General features: G+C 39.6%; 1 protein-coding gene across 1 annotated transcript; it reads left to right on the top strand.

Moving 5' to 3' along the window:
- The first annotated feature begins 473 nt into the window (after positions 1–473).
- On the top strand, positions 474–15,153 carry klf15 (Kruppel like factor 15). Its single transcript, XM_088408995.1, has 3 exons — positions 474–600; positions 1,801–3,306; positions 11,749–15,153. The coding sequence occupies exons 2-3, from the start codon at positions 1,895–1,897 to the stop codon at positions 11,915–11,917; spliced, it is 1,581 nt and encodes a 526-aa protein (XP_088265121.1). The 5' UTR covers positions 474–600; positions 1,801–1,894; the 3' UTR covers positions 11,918–15,153.
- The last annotated feature ends 116 nt before the right edge of the window (positions 15,154–15,269 follow it).

The following is a 15,269-nucleotide window of genomic DNA, read 5'->3' as shown; positions in this document are numbered from 1 at the left end:
TGCCATGGCCAATGTGTACACGTTTGTTCAGCTAAATACTTATAATTCCTTCTGTTCGTCTCATCTGGAGCCAAACAGGAATGGAATGAGGTCAAGTCCATACCCTGGATATTTTTTCTAGATCCAAATAGGAACAAAACAACAACAGTAAGTGTCATGTTCGTGTTTGTTTTCTGCACATGACCCAGCCTCTCACTCCCTCCATTGACGCCATTCCCTCACGCCGGCCCCCTTTTACAAGCAAATAACCAATGACGACGCACGGAGCAGTCGAGCCCTCACAAACCGAACCCACAACACGGCCAGAAGAGATCACGTGACACAAGTGCACAGCCCAATGAGAAAGCGAGAGTGGGGAGTGTGAGCATGTGTGTGCATGCGTGTACATTTGTGTTTTTGTGTGCTTGTGCTTGAGTGTGAGAGAGCGAGCAAGAGAGAGAGAGAGAGAGAGAGAGAGAGAGAGAGAAAGAGAGAGAGAGAATAATGCGCCAAGCACACACCCGCGGAGTGAGCTCACCATAACGCACGGAGGAACGTTTGGAAGAGAGCGTCTTGCATTTAGGAGAGTTAAAACCTCGTTTTTTCACACGGCACGCACAGGTGAGAGAATACACACGCGTACACAAACACACACGCGCACGTCGTGCAGTGCATCGTGTACGTGACGTAGTGATTTGCCGCAGAGTAAGCCACGCAACTTGCAAGGGTAAACAGACGCGAAACAATTCAACAAATGCACGGAGTTTTTATTTGATTTTATTTTTGACTACTCTGTTCATATGTCGAAGCGGTGATCGTATGCACAGTTTTGGTTTTGCGTCATGCTGCAGTTGTTTGAATACAGTTCAGCAAGACAGAGGTTACTATCGGGCAAATTACTCCACACTCTGCTGAGCCCATGTGCATCAACTGTTTATCTTGTTTTTATTTCTTGCAATTTTTTTTCTTAAACTGTCCTTGACTATCATTTTTTTTCTTGAACTATTATCATAAAGCATTTATGTCATTTCTACTTATAAGAAAAATGAAAAAAAAATAAACCTTAGCTTCTTTTATAAACAAAATAAAGGCACCGTTCGTAAAAATAAAATAACAGCTACGTATGCAGGTATATCAAATATTCCCAGTGTAAGTGATAATTATGTTAAATCGCATGTAGAGATCTCTTATTTACGTTGGGATGAGAGATTTGCGTTTAGAACAGTAGATGGCGCGCATTGACGCTCATTTCAACCTGCCCTACATTTGCAACTTGTTATTGCTTTAAATTAGCCATCATAAAACCGTCACGGTTCTATTTAAAGGACACTGGAATTTTTAGACACGTTGAAAACCATGCTTTTTTTGCAACCCTCTTGTGATTAGTGCCATGAAAAAGTTGTAAAGATTAATTAGATGCTATCTCGTCTGTATCCACTGCCCCCCCCTTCAAAAAAAAAGCCATGTGGCTGCCTCCCTTATGGCAGCTGGGAAATGGGAACTCCTGATTCCACATGGTCAGTGTACGCCACACCAGCTGCTATACTCATACACACACTGAACTTCTTTCATTGCGGGCGATACACAGAGGCCATGTTCAGTCCACTGGCTTCCACATTTGTGTGAAGCTTGCAGGACCCCTGTAGAACATTAACAGCAGAGTTGAAGTTGCCAAAGAGTATGATGCTAGTTTGGATCAGATGGTCGCAATCAGTGTCAAAAGATCACGATCCGACTTTACAACATGTATTTTCTGATGAATATGAGCAGACAGGACGCCCCTGCGCTAACTGACGATTGTGGTTGTTTTGTCTTCCGCAGGAGAATGAAAACCATTTTCATTAATATTTAGCCAAGTCTCCAAACTTGATCTTGAGTGCAGAGCAGAGTCCAGCTGCCATTCATCCTCACAGGAATGGTGGATCACTTACCGCTTGGTGAGGAAACCTTCCTGTACTGTACTAGATTATCCAAGTGTGACAACAGCAGCCTCCGTCGCGATGCCAGCGAGGAAGTGTCCCTAGGCGTCATGGTGACCGACGCCTGCATCTACCAGCCCTACCAAGGGCCGTCCTCTTCACCGGGGCTCTCCGAGGATGACCTCAGCGTCTCCTCGAGTCCGCGATCTTCGCTGTGCTCCAGCCCGGAATCCTCGTCTCCCAAATTCCGCGGCCAGTTGAGCTCCAGTTATGAGAGCAGGAGCTCGTCCGGAGGCGAGAGTCAAGACAGCCTCCTGGATCTCCTCTTCTCACAGGGAATGAGCACCTCAATAAGCTCCAACGTCGCCAACGGCAACTTGCTCTCCTCACCGTCTTCGTCTTCCGCCGCCCCGCTTTTACCAATGGGCCTGACTTGGGAGTCAAAGAGGGAGCAGCGACTGGGTCTCCTCCAGCACCAAGCTAAAGAGGACTATTGCGAGTTCCCCATTTTTCTGGATGAGCTGCAGGATCCTGCGGCGCTCCTCTTTCAGCCCACTCTGGAAGAGATCGAGGAGTTCTTGGAAGAGAACATGGTGGTAGCGATGGAGAAGGGAGACGATGGAAGCGAGGAGGCACTGTGGCCGGCGCCAGAGTTCCCCGAGGCCCAAAGGGCAAAGACCCTAGCCAGAGAGGTCTTGCAGAACTCAGATCAGACTGTACCTGTGGCCCAATCTCCTCTGTCCTCCCGCAGAGAGACCAAACAGACACTAAATCCACCTAACGCGGGCAGTTTATCAACGGTCGACATGAGCTGTATAAGTCCGGATTCCGCTTACAGTAAAGCTGACGGAGTCAAACAGGAACACTGCGGCTCTCCATCAGCGTTGGGAGAAAACAGCAATGCTGCTTCTGGTGTGCCGGTCATCCTCCAAATCCAGCCCATCCAGATCAAACAAGAGCCTCAAACCTGCACCGCCTCAGATGCTCAAATGCAAGACCCTCACTCGCAGAAGCCTCAACCCACGCAGGCTCCGTCGGATATCAAGATCGCCCAGCTCCTGGTCAACATCCAGGGTCAAACCTTCGCCTTGGTGCCTCAGCTGCTTTCCCCAGCCAACATTGCATTTTCAAACAAAAATTCCTCCAAATTTGTACGGATCGCACCGGTGCCCATCGCTGCCAAACCCACCGGGCTTGGGGAAGGCGGTTTAGCTAACGGGTCGACGGGGGTCCTCGCCGGAGGTCAGAGGTACCAGAAGAGTGCGGTGGCAGACCTTATTAAAATGCACAAGTGCTCTTTTCCGGGCTGTAATAAGATGTACACCAAAAGCAGCCACCTTAAAGCTCATCTGAGAAGGCACACTGGAGAAAAGCCTTTCGCATGCACGTGGCCTGGTTGTGGATGGAGGTGAGAAAAAACACATTATTTATGATTTACGAGGGGCCCCAAATAGTTGCACGGTACCCCCCTCTCAAGCTACATAATAGGCCTAATGATTGGCCGGGCACCATGAAATCGGTGTTAATGTTACAAACATATTGCACTACTGATCATTCAACATGAAAAAAAGATTGTGAATACAAAGTAAGGAATTGAATTTACTATGGCACATATGATGGTCATCTTGAACACTGTCAGTTGATTTTACATATATATTTTTTAGAATGAATATTATTGATGCTCTTTAATCCTTGTGCACACACTTTGCAAACTATAAATTGCATTTTTTTCCTAATTTTTTTACATGACTTTAAAGGTGTAATGTTTATATATATTTTTTTTCCTTTAACCACTCAAATAGTTCAGTGGCATCAGATCTATCCATACATATGTAGGTTAATTTAATAAACACCTACAATAAATTGGAAAATGGTATGTCTTTGTAGCCTGTGAAGTAATGGTGACACTTTGAGACATAGCCATTAACTGGTCTCTACCACCACCTACTGTCTTGAGGTGAAACACAAGTCAACAAAGAATTTTCTGTTCTGACATAACTTGACCGCGACTCATCAGCATGTTGCAAAAATCGCAGGAAAAATCAATATAATAAATCCTATTAAATGCATCTCAAAAATTGTAATTAGAATGGTTTTATATGGTCCAAAATTTGGACAATCATTATTTTTGTACACAAAATCTCGCACGTCCAGCTGCAATTGTATAGAAATGTCAGGATCGTTGCGTTTTGAAATTTTACAGGTTTTAATCATCTGCTGGAAGTTTCAGCTCCCTAGTGTTTTTTTTCCTCATTGATTCTTTTACGATATCTTAAAAATATCTAAGGAATTTCCATAATTTGTAACATAATGCCACCAGAGTTAAGTGCAACTGAAAATATTAGAACTACCCGCAATAAAGATTCAAGCTAACATACTTCAAGTGCCAAAAAAATGTACATCCAAAAGGAAACAACTCAAATAGAAATAATTTGTTGCTGGGTTAAACTATGGCCGTCAAAATTTTTTTATAAATTCTTAAAACATTTGGTTGTATTACATTTCGCTAAAACGGCAAGTAAGAAGGCAGCTCGGTAACGTAGCGGTTAGCACGTCCGCCTCACAGTTCGCGGACCTGATTTCAAATTCACCTCACTCTGGCCATACTGAACGTATCAAATCTATGAATGAACACAACTGGAGTTATGTTTTGAATTAATTTATTGATTATATGTTTTTATTCTAGTTTCTTCAAAATAGCCATGTCCCCACCCCCTTGCTCTGACTGTTGTGCATATTCTTGGCATACTCTCCATGAGCTTCAGGAACGAGTTACATGAAACGTGTGTGTGTTGTTGTTGTTGTTGTTGTTGTTTTTTTTTATCAGGATTCATTAGTGGAAATTTTCACTTTATCAATGGAATTAGCACCATCCGTTCTCAGGTTAATACGCAGCCAACAGCCCAATTGGACAACAGTATCAGTCTTTGTCTGTTGATAGCAATACAGTACTAGTAAACAATGGTGGCTAATTCTGGAACTAACAGACTTTGACAACTATTACAAAGGGGTGTTTTTCTCTGCTGATTAAATCCAAAGTGAGATATGTTCCGGGTCTCTTAAATTGATTTTCCATGGTCTGCTCTAGATGTACTTAGTCACTGCGCATTTTCAGCGATTTCCTTCAAACATATATAATTTGTTCAAGAAACAAATCTCTAAACTCATTTTACATAGTCTTTAAATGCCAAGCAAGTCTAAAGTTAGTCAGAATAACCAGAAAGGAATCACATTGGAACAGCTTATGTTGATTTCAGGAGACTAAACATTGGCTAAGGATCATCAAACAGGATTTGTAATAGTTCTAAATTTGTGGATTTATGCTATGTAACTGCTGGCTAGGTGTCGCCACTATCTGTGTGTTTTCGTACCATGGTAAAAATTTCCGATTAGATTAGAGTTTCTTTTGAAGTCGACTGAATGCAGACTTTGCCCCTGCTAGTTGCTGCACTTGTTTGCTCACTGTCTGTGAACACTTTCCCACACACACACACACACGCAAGGTTATTATGGAATCAAGTTCAAAGTTTTTAGCTCATGACGGACACGTACATTTTCCAGCGATCCAGGATACACAAAGTATACATAGCAGGAAAAATGTAGATCTTGTCTTTAATACTTTGACTATATCCAAGGGAAGGCAAGCCATCTTTGCAAGGAAAGAATGTCAACTTGCAACCTGCAGATCAGTACGCACCTGCGCCACATATGCTGGTTCATGCATATGTGCAATAAATTTGGACCATTTGACGGTTCAGACTATCACGCAGCGTCTGCGATCTAAAGTGTTTTCCTCCCAATGACGCTATTGACCATGGTAGTGGCATCATGTAAAAAGACATTATGTATGTAACATTGAGTTGGAGCAAACTTATGTGGTCTTACGAGGTCTCATGAGTCCTAACACGTGCACAAATTTATTGTGAACATTTTAAATGGCAGATACAAAAATGGGAACGAGCTAAACGCATATAGGGTAGCACGATATAACATGATGAAGATAAGAACAATTGTTAGCTAACATGCTATGCACAGTCGTCGTTGGATCAAACAAACTCATTTTGCCCATATTATCATACATCAACATTCTTACAAAGAAAGCACAACTTACAGATAGCCGTCACTGTCAGACTTTTAGGAGAAAAAAAATTGGAAATAGAAATAATTACAAACAGCCCGACAATCATAAAAGTTTTATGAACAGTAAAGGCAATGCTAAATTAAAACTGCCACATTCTCAACTGTCGAAAAACTGTAAAAATAACCATTGTTAATTTTAAGGCTGAACTCAAAATCAAAGACCTCTGAGGTCAGCATTCTTGACTTTCATTTAAGTGTAAAAAAAAAAAAAGAAAAATGGAAATACAAGTGAACTACTTTAAAATGTGAAAGCGCCCATCATAGCTTTTGTTGCATTTTCCCTGTAATGTTGTTCTAAATTGGAATCATACTAATTTAGAGGTTTCTTTTCATCGTATGATAATTCAGGAGCAGCTTCATTCATGCTGGAAGAGGCGTACTAGGTTCCAATTTAGAATTATCGGCCATCATTTTAATGCGCTTGTCACGCCAACAAGTGCACTTTTAGAACCTTGGTATGACATCAGCATTGCAACGTAATATATCGTCCTCCCTTTCTGCTCCTTTACTCCCCGCCAGGAGTTAGAGGTGAACTGGGACGTCCTCGGAAGAGTGACTTCAGAATGTGCGAGGAGTAGGGAAGGGTCATATTTCATTGGCCGGGACCCTACATAGAACTCGCAGAGAGTCATATTTTCTCCCTGCCAAATACTTCAACTCGTTTTATTCCTGTGCATCCTTCATGCTTGACGTTTGTTATAATTTGACAAAGATGTGGTAGTGCAGGACCAGACCCATGTCAACATTGAACACATGCAGGGTATACATACATAACTGCAAGCGTCTTCTGTTCTGGCCTGCATAAAAACTCTTATTTGCTCAAACCTAAACAGTTTACTGTCATAACATGCAAGTCGGCGTATGTACTTGACAAGCCGACACCCGATCAGCGGCTTGTCAGCTGATGCATTCTTTGTCGCGGCAAAGAACAGCGCTGTTGCCAGGCGTTCACACCAGCCGATTTATCTTTAGATTGTGACACCTTTAGATCAATGCAAGGTGGAGAATGGGAACAACTTTGTTGATATGGCGCTGATCCACGTGAGAGTCACATTGGGACTTGTACACCTTGTTGAAAGACAAATTCTCGAGAGATGTTGTACACATGTAGGGTCAAAAATGGATGATTATGGAATTTGTTCTCTTTAATGTTTGTATAACCAAGGTTATACTATGTGTACATTTAGTTTCCAGACTAACTGCTGCTGCTTGAGGCTCAGAATACAGTTGGGTCCCCGGTTGGGCTCGTAAGGTGAATTCACAGTATGGCGGGCAATCCAAACCTATCTTAAATAGCTAATGCGTTTAAAACTCCGGCTAAAAACATGAAAATTGCACATATATATTAAAATTGGTACCTAAATATTATAGTAAGTGTTGCGTATATATAATATGCATGTTTACATTCAGAAAACATCATGAATAAAAAATATAGAAAGCATTTATTTACCTTTGAGTGGCACCCATATTCCCTAGTAAGGTTAGCCTAGCCTAGGCTAGCTTTGTATTTCTTGAGTAGCTCCACCTTCGTTTCCATATAAATCATCATCTTACTTCTCTCTTTAACATCACTAGCAATCTTGTTTTTTTTTTTTTATTAAACAGTAATAATACTGTATAACGATTATTGAAAATTTTAAATTTTATGGAATGCTGCTGAATGACATGCACTCATGTTTTTGAACCAGAATTGTTTGAATCATTATTCAGTTTAGATGAATATGGTAAATAATGAAATTGATTGTTTTTAATGTTTATATCAACAAGGTTATGCTATGTGCACATTTTAGTTGACTGTTACGACACAAGGCTGGATTTTTCTTTTTTTCTTGCAGAGCGGTTTTGTGAATCGACCTAATTCGAAATGCAATTTTCTAATTTTGTGGCACATTTTTTTTACATATATTTTGCAGGTTAATCCTAGGGACCTAAACATTGCTTTTACTAAACAATAATAATTTAACATTATTCATAATTGAAATTACTAACCATCATTCTTAATTGTATGGAATGCTAGGCAATCTCTTAAATGTGCTGAAGAGGTCATAACATAACATTACTAACAATTATTAAAATTATTAATGTTATTAATAATATGGAATGCTATTGAATGAGATGTAGTCACTTAAAAGTGCTTAAGTTGCATTTGTTTGAATCAGTCATTTTCCCATTTAGATTAATATGGTCGGTAATGAATAAGTCGTTTTTGATGCGTTGACAAGGTGTGCGTACATTTTTAATTTGGGAGTGAATATATACACAGGGCTGGATCCCCCCCACCCCCCCCACCCCCCACCCTCGAAGAGCAGTTTTGTGAATTTTTAACTTAATTTGAGGAGCAATTTTACCTATGATATCATGTCAGACGCTGGGAATTTGTGAAAATTGAGTTTTAGGTGTGGTTAATAATCAGTGGATTACATCCATCAGCAAGTGTCCTCAGCATGGAGTGCTGACATTTTTGCAGAGTGAGGTAAACCAAAGAACGACAAATGTAAAGTCAGTAAATCATTCCATGATTTACCTGTAATATTTCGGGTGAGTGTGTGTGTTCACAAAAAATGTTCCGACATTCTTAGTTATTATTAATGCCAAGAGCTAGCACAAAGCCTGCGTTTCCCACACACTGATACTGTATGTATGCTATGTGCAACCAGCCCAAGGGCGTACGGACTCAAGTGCCCTCCAGCCACCCTCACTTTTGAACTTTGCGACCTTGCATGCTGCATCTGGAACTCGCTGCATGGAGGTGGCAAAACTTCACACGAGTTGTTGTGTGGCTGTTAAAAAGGGTCCGGACACAGATGGCCACATGATCAGTCTTAACAAACTTGTGAGTTTGCTATACTCCTTGGCCTGTTCATAGGGAGCTGGGGCTTATTTTAGCCGACTTTATAGCGTTAGGATTATCATGCTAGCCAAACACGATAATGCATGTTGTGTCGTGCAGAGTGCAATTTGTGTTCTTATGATTGAGGCATGACCCAGCTTGAAGCAGAGATTGTATACATGGAGCTCATATGTGGTTTCACCATTTGTCCCTTGAAATAGGATCACAGTTTTACACCTCTTTTCGTCAGAGCCTCTCCAATCATTGTTGTGTCAATAATGGAGTAAATTATTTTTGCTGCATGGCTGAGCTTGTAGTCACGAAACCTGACGCTAGATTAGCTTCACCGTTTGTGTGGGGTCTACTGTTGGGCTCGTGTGCAAGTAATTTTGTACGAATTAACCACCCGGGACTCCAACATATTAATACTTATTTTCAAAATGTTTTCTGGTCATTGGGCAGCTGTGGCCCAGTGATTAAGGTCACATTTCAGGTCTAGGTGATTTTTTTTTTTTAAAAAAGAGGGTCTTCCCCATCTTCATGTTATGTCCTAGAACCCATTGCAGCAAGACCCCATGAAACTAGTAAATAAAAAAAAAGAAATGCAGCATATGTAACAAACAAAAAAGGAGAAATTGTGCAATAATCATAAAAAAACTTGTCTTTTTCTCTGATATTACACCACCAGATATATAAATGCTGGCAAAAGAAGAAAGAAAAAAAATACATGAGGATAAATGCATGTATAGCAAAAAGTATTAAATTCATTTCAATTTAAGTTTTTGTCTGATCAAATATATGTCATTTATTGAAATTTACACAAAATAAAAGCACATAATCACAAACAAGTCACATTTACATACAGTGTAAGCATTTGAAACAAAAGAAATATTGTACAACAATCTATATTTGTTCAGATGTATATATACTATATAAATGTGATATACTTGTCTTTTTCCCCGATATAAGACCACCAGGATGAATAAACCGTCACAAAAGGAGGGGATAGCATATAAAAAGTTTGCATGACAATGAAAGTATTGCCATCAGGTAGCCTTCTGCAATAATACAAGTAAAAGTTTTTGTGTTTCTAAAACTATGGGTGAAGTTGATTTTCGTTTTTTTGTGTGTGTTTTGATCATTGTATATAGAGAAACAATTTTCTATGAATTTAAAGTTGAAAAATGACAAAAGGTTTGGTGACGCTAGAGTCAGTTGTCAAATTATTGCAATATATTCTTTTACTGCCGTTCTCTTGTTAAGTAAACATACAATAAGAAGCCAAGTGTACCCAGCGTTCATCCTCTTGATGCTTGCTGAAGTCAAATCTTAACAGCTGAGGTTTTATACGACCTTACAGGCCTATTCTGGTCGAAATCCAAACTGCCTTTCAACTCCAGCGGCTCCACGGAATTACACGAGTGCATCGCTTTTAAAGTGTAAAAAGAAGCCGTATGGGCGCTAACTATAAAGTCAGCTCGGATGTACCAGGCAACATTAATCATCGCGCCAATAAATTGTTTGACTTTCTGATCTTGCATTTCCGTTTTTAATAGTTTCGCATTATGAACTCTGCTAGCCATCCATTCTTTATTGCGGGGACATTAAAATGATGAAAAGACGGGTTATGTAATTCATGTCGAAGGTGGGAATGGCTGGAAATAACCGCCAGTGACCATTACTCATCACTCCCAATTATCGCCCGGGGAGAAAAGTAGGGAACCTCCAGGGATCAGCCCATGTTACAGATGAATGTGATCTTAACGGCTTTAATAAGACCTAGAGGGACGCGTACAAAAGTCATATGCTCAAATGTGCGGACGCTACTTTATCATCCACTTAAACCTCCGCTGTCATGACATCTGCACTGTGACGAGCACATGGAAACCAGAGGCCAGGCGGGCCAGAAATAGACAAGGATCTGTGCTGAAGATCATGTGTTGGCGCTAAATTTGAGCCATCTCCTCAGCTTCGCACAAAGGATGAGGGCCAATTCACATGTATATAATCATCATGATGCTCAGATTGCTGTCACATAAAATTTGAATTGATGTTATTTGGCATGCTTACGGAGCATTTCAGTGAGTCATAACATAAATATGTGCAATGAAATGTTAATAGGTGTGCAATTACCACTCGAAGTAAAAAAAATATAAACAATCTCGTTGTGCTTACATGTACTGTACACTGTATTTGTCCACCCATGCACTTTCTAGAGCTGCTTACCCTCACAAGGGTTGCAGACACCCTGAACTGGTTGCCAGCCAATCGCAGGGCACACAGAGACAAACTACCATTCATGTATCCAATCACACCTAAGGACAATTTGGTATGTCCAATACACTTGCCATGCATGTTTTAAGAGTGTGTGAGGAAGCTATATATATATATATATATTTATTTATTTATTTATTTATTTATATAAATGTAGATTTTATTCATTGAGTATCACCAAAAATACATGTGTAAAATTCATAACATGAAGTATTTTTTCCATGGTTTAACAATCTTTATCATGTTCAAAAGAGACAGGCACACGCATGTAAAAACATCAAAGGCTTCTAAAAGGCATTCAGACAAAGTAAAAGTTCAGTCAGGTCAAACAAAAACAACTTGAGTCAGAAATAATGGATGCAGCAACTTACTGTAATTACATTCAGAATTCAATTCTGGCACAAAGTAAATACCGCAAGTAAAGAAGTGCTGCAGCAAGCATTCTATAAGTCTTTATATAACATTGTGTGTGTTATTCATTGTCATCTGTTTGTAGTACAAATACGACTGTCATGATTTAGCACCAAAGTAGTGAAGCATTATCTTCTATGTCAAGTAATTTTCAAGAAGAAATGCACTAAAATGTCCCAAATCCCAATCCGGCAGGTTCTCCCGATCCGACGAGCTGTCTCGACACCGGCGTTCCCACTCCGGAGTAAAACCGTACCAGTGCATCGTCTGTGAGAAGAAGTTTGCCCGCAGCGATCACCTGTCAAAACACCTCAAAGTCCACCGCTTTCCACGAAGCAACAGGACAGGGCGCTCTGCAAACTGACCCCTTTGACCCCGCTCTGAAAGACTGACACTAAGTGAGGGGCGGGCGCATGTAACGAAGGACGGCGGAGGACATGGGTCTGGTTGAAGGAGTTGGCGCGGAACCCGTGTGTTCAAACGCGCATGTGACGTACGTACTGTGATGATTTATTGGGTGGCAATGGAATGACTGTATAAGGTAAAAAAAAATGTTACTTGACACACAACCCTCGCAAGTGGAATAAGCTTCTTGTACAGGACAACTTAAGTTTGTCTCACACAATCTCGGGACTAATCAAAATTGAAGATCAATATGATATTCAGAGTATTTTTTTATTGTTTATGTCCAAAAAGCCTTATACGGAAAGTTGTATCACTGAGGGTTCTGGTACTCAAAAAAAAGTGATTCATTTTTGCCTTTAGGAGCCAAATGTTGCCACACAGGATCATGAAACACATTTGTATTATATTACATATTAATTTAATATGCTGGACATTTTATTAATGTTGATGTGCTATGTGTATAATTATGGCCTTGGTTTAACTAGTCTCCTGCCAAGTAGAGGGACTACTATGGATTTTGAGCTTCTAACGTTCAAGTTTTTCAAGTTAAAATGACTACGCAAATGGGTTTGAATGATCTTTTGATTATTATTATTTCATTATTCAATGGGAGGAAATACTACTACAAGTCACAACTTGGAACCAATTGTCTTCAAACTGGAATTGCTGGTCTAGCTTGTCCTCTTTAAAGGCCCTGTAAAGTGAAAGTACATTTCATCTAAAGTGCTACGCCGAAGAGTTGATAAAAAAAGCTGACAAACTAAATTGAGTGAAAAGATGGCCGAATTTATTAAATGACACTTCAAAGAAGCTTGTCACGGCCGACTAACTGTGTGGACAAGTTCGCTAAATTTTCTGACGCCACGCCCTGCTCAATTGTTAACTGTCAATCAGATACGTGCACAACGACCCAGAAAAATTGATCCTACTTCCTGGAGCGTCCAACGACGCGAGCCATGAAAATGTATCCGCTTGAAGTCTATGTCGGCAGCAATGTATCAAAGCTAGTTCCACACCATCATTAAGGGCAGAGTGAGATGCTCACCAACTACAATTTTGATTTTCTTTGTTGGGATTTTAATCGAAAAAAATAAAGCCAACAAATACTTATTTAAGTTATTTCTTATGTAAAAAAGTCTTGTGGAAAATAGTCATACAAAAATTATGAATAATGATAAACTTAATATCCATAGCTTTCAGACAACTTGGTTGAATGGATAGTTCATCTATTTTGCCAATTTTAGCAGTAAATAGTTAATATTTTTATTATTAATAAATTATTTTTCTGGTACACAGTTTTCTACTTGCTGTAGACTGAAAATGACTTCACCTGCGCATAAGTCTCAGGCAACAGCCAATCATGGCTCACCTGTTGGTCATGTGATATTCATAAGATGAACGGTGACTATTGATTGGCCGAATATTTTCATGGCTAAAGGATTGTCTAAAATTGATAGTATTAAAAGAGGTAATTATAGACATAATATTAACTTTTGACTGCAAAAAATGGCAAAATGAGTGGAATATCTCTTTAAACGCCACTATTGGTTTTTGATTGTTCATTTTTGTTGTTATTATTCCTTATTCTTAGAGTTTTAATTCTTAGATTTTTATTCACTAACATGTTGTGAAACCCTGGTCACCCCACAGAAAATTGTCTGCCTGTGCCCCTGCTTCAAGCACGTATCATGAATTAAACAAATCTCATAAATTTACTTTACAGGGTCTTTAACAAACCAGAGTATATGTTAGAGCCAGAATCCGCATCACAACTCTCAACCAATCAAACTGGAAAGTTAGGTTAATGTCAAAGCAAGAACCTTAGTGATGTTGAATATTTTACAAACCGCTTCACAGGATTTCAGCCATGTATCAGTCGCAAATTCCTTCCATTTGTCTTCGATATTTGATCATTAAGATATCATTTTGAATTATGTCTTTCCGCAAATCTGAGACATGTAAACTTTCAAACATATCTTGAAACTGGAATTCTTCATTGTCCAACATTAAGCTAATTTGGGTAATAGTCCTATCGGGCCACCATGAAAAAATATTTGGTGGTCCTGCCAAAACCGGCACTGGACCTGATTTAAAACAATACTTAACAAAATCCATAACTATATTTGTCGGCCTACCTGTGGATGAACTAAAGCGTGTAGTAGCAGCCAGGATGCACACAAGTGCACGGGATCAAGGCAGCTGCTTAAAAAAAAAACGCCACATTCTCCACGCCCCATTATATAGATTTTAAAACAATACTTAACAAAATTTGTAATTACACAAGCGGGCCTGCCTGTGAATGAAATAGTGAGGTGTTTAGGTTCAGTGGCCGAAATGCACGCGTGTACTAGTCACTGTTCATGTAGGACTCCGAATTTTGTCTATTTTGATGAAATCTCTTGATTTTTAAATATTTTAAACACTGTCGAAGATAGCTAAGATAAATTTCTTTTTGGCATTGTGCTAGTCATAGCGGTCAACTAGTTATATTCTAACTACTAATTGTACAATCTCAGAAAAATGAAATGTATGCAAAATTGGCCAAGTGTGGCTATGCCAATTCGGCAATTATTCTCGCTGCTAATAAGTGAAGATTTTACGAGGGATTCTTTTCTTCTTCCGTACACGGAAGAGTAGACGACGCATCGACATTCCTTTGAGCTTTGAATAAGTTTCTTTGTTGAATGGCTGGAAAATAAAAATAAAAAAGAACGCCAAAATCATGACACTGTATAATTTGCACTGGCATGTTAGACATTTTTGGTTGTCTGCCCTCCCTGAATATTTTGAGAGTTGCCTTGTTATTGTATTGCGGTCGATCTCGACTCGGATCTCAACAATGCCTTTTATGGCTCATACGGGCTCAATGTCTGTTATCTGACTTTTTATTCATACTTATGGCAAATGAAATCAAACCTGGGTGCTGTTTTGTTGTTTTCGATTTCACGAAACGATTTGTCACTGTTTGTTGAAGTGAGCCATTTCGTCAAACTTCATGTCGCTTTGATTCATCCTGTCACATGTGAAAGTAGTAGTCAAAAAACTTGACAATGGATACGCTCATGAGCGTGTCAAACAACTTGGATCTTCTCTGGCGATATCAAATATCTATATTATTCCTGCTACGTAAAAACAGTTTAATTTCATGACAGATTTAATATTTTATATTTCAAATGAAATAAATGATTTATAATATTTTTGTGCCCTTTTTTTGGAGTCCGACATCCCATTATATCGTTCAAGAAAACTCCAGATCGAGACATAATTTAAGATATTTATTAGACGTGTAGGTTAAAAAAATAACGATAAAT

The sequence above is a fragment of the Hippichthys cyanospilos genome, chromosome 2 (assembly GCF_059441005.1).
Source record: "Hippichthys cyanospilos isolate Australia breed blue-spotted pipefish chromosome 2, RoL_Hcya_1.0, whole genome shotgun sequence".
NCBI lineage: Eukaryota > Metazoa > Chordata > Actinopteri > Syngnathiformes > Syngnathidae > Hippichthys > Hippichthys cyanospilos.
The sequence above is the reverse complement of the archived record's forward strand: the minus strand, read 5'-3'. Positions and strand labels throughout refer to the sequence as shown.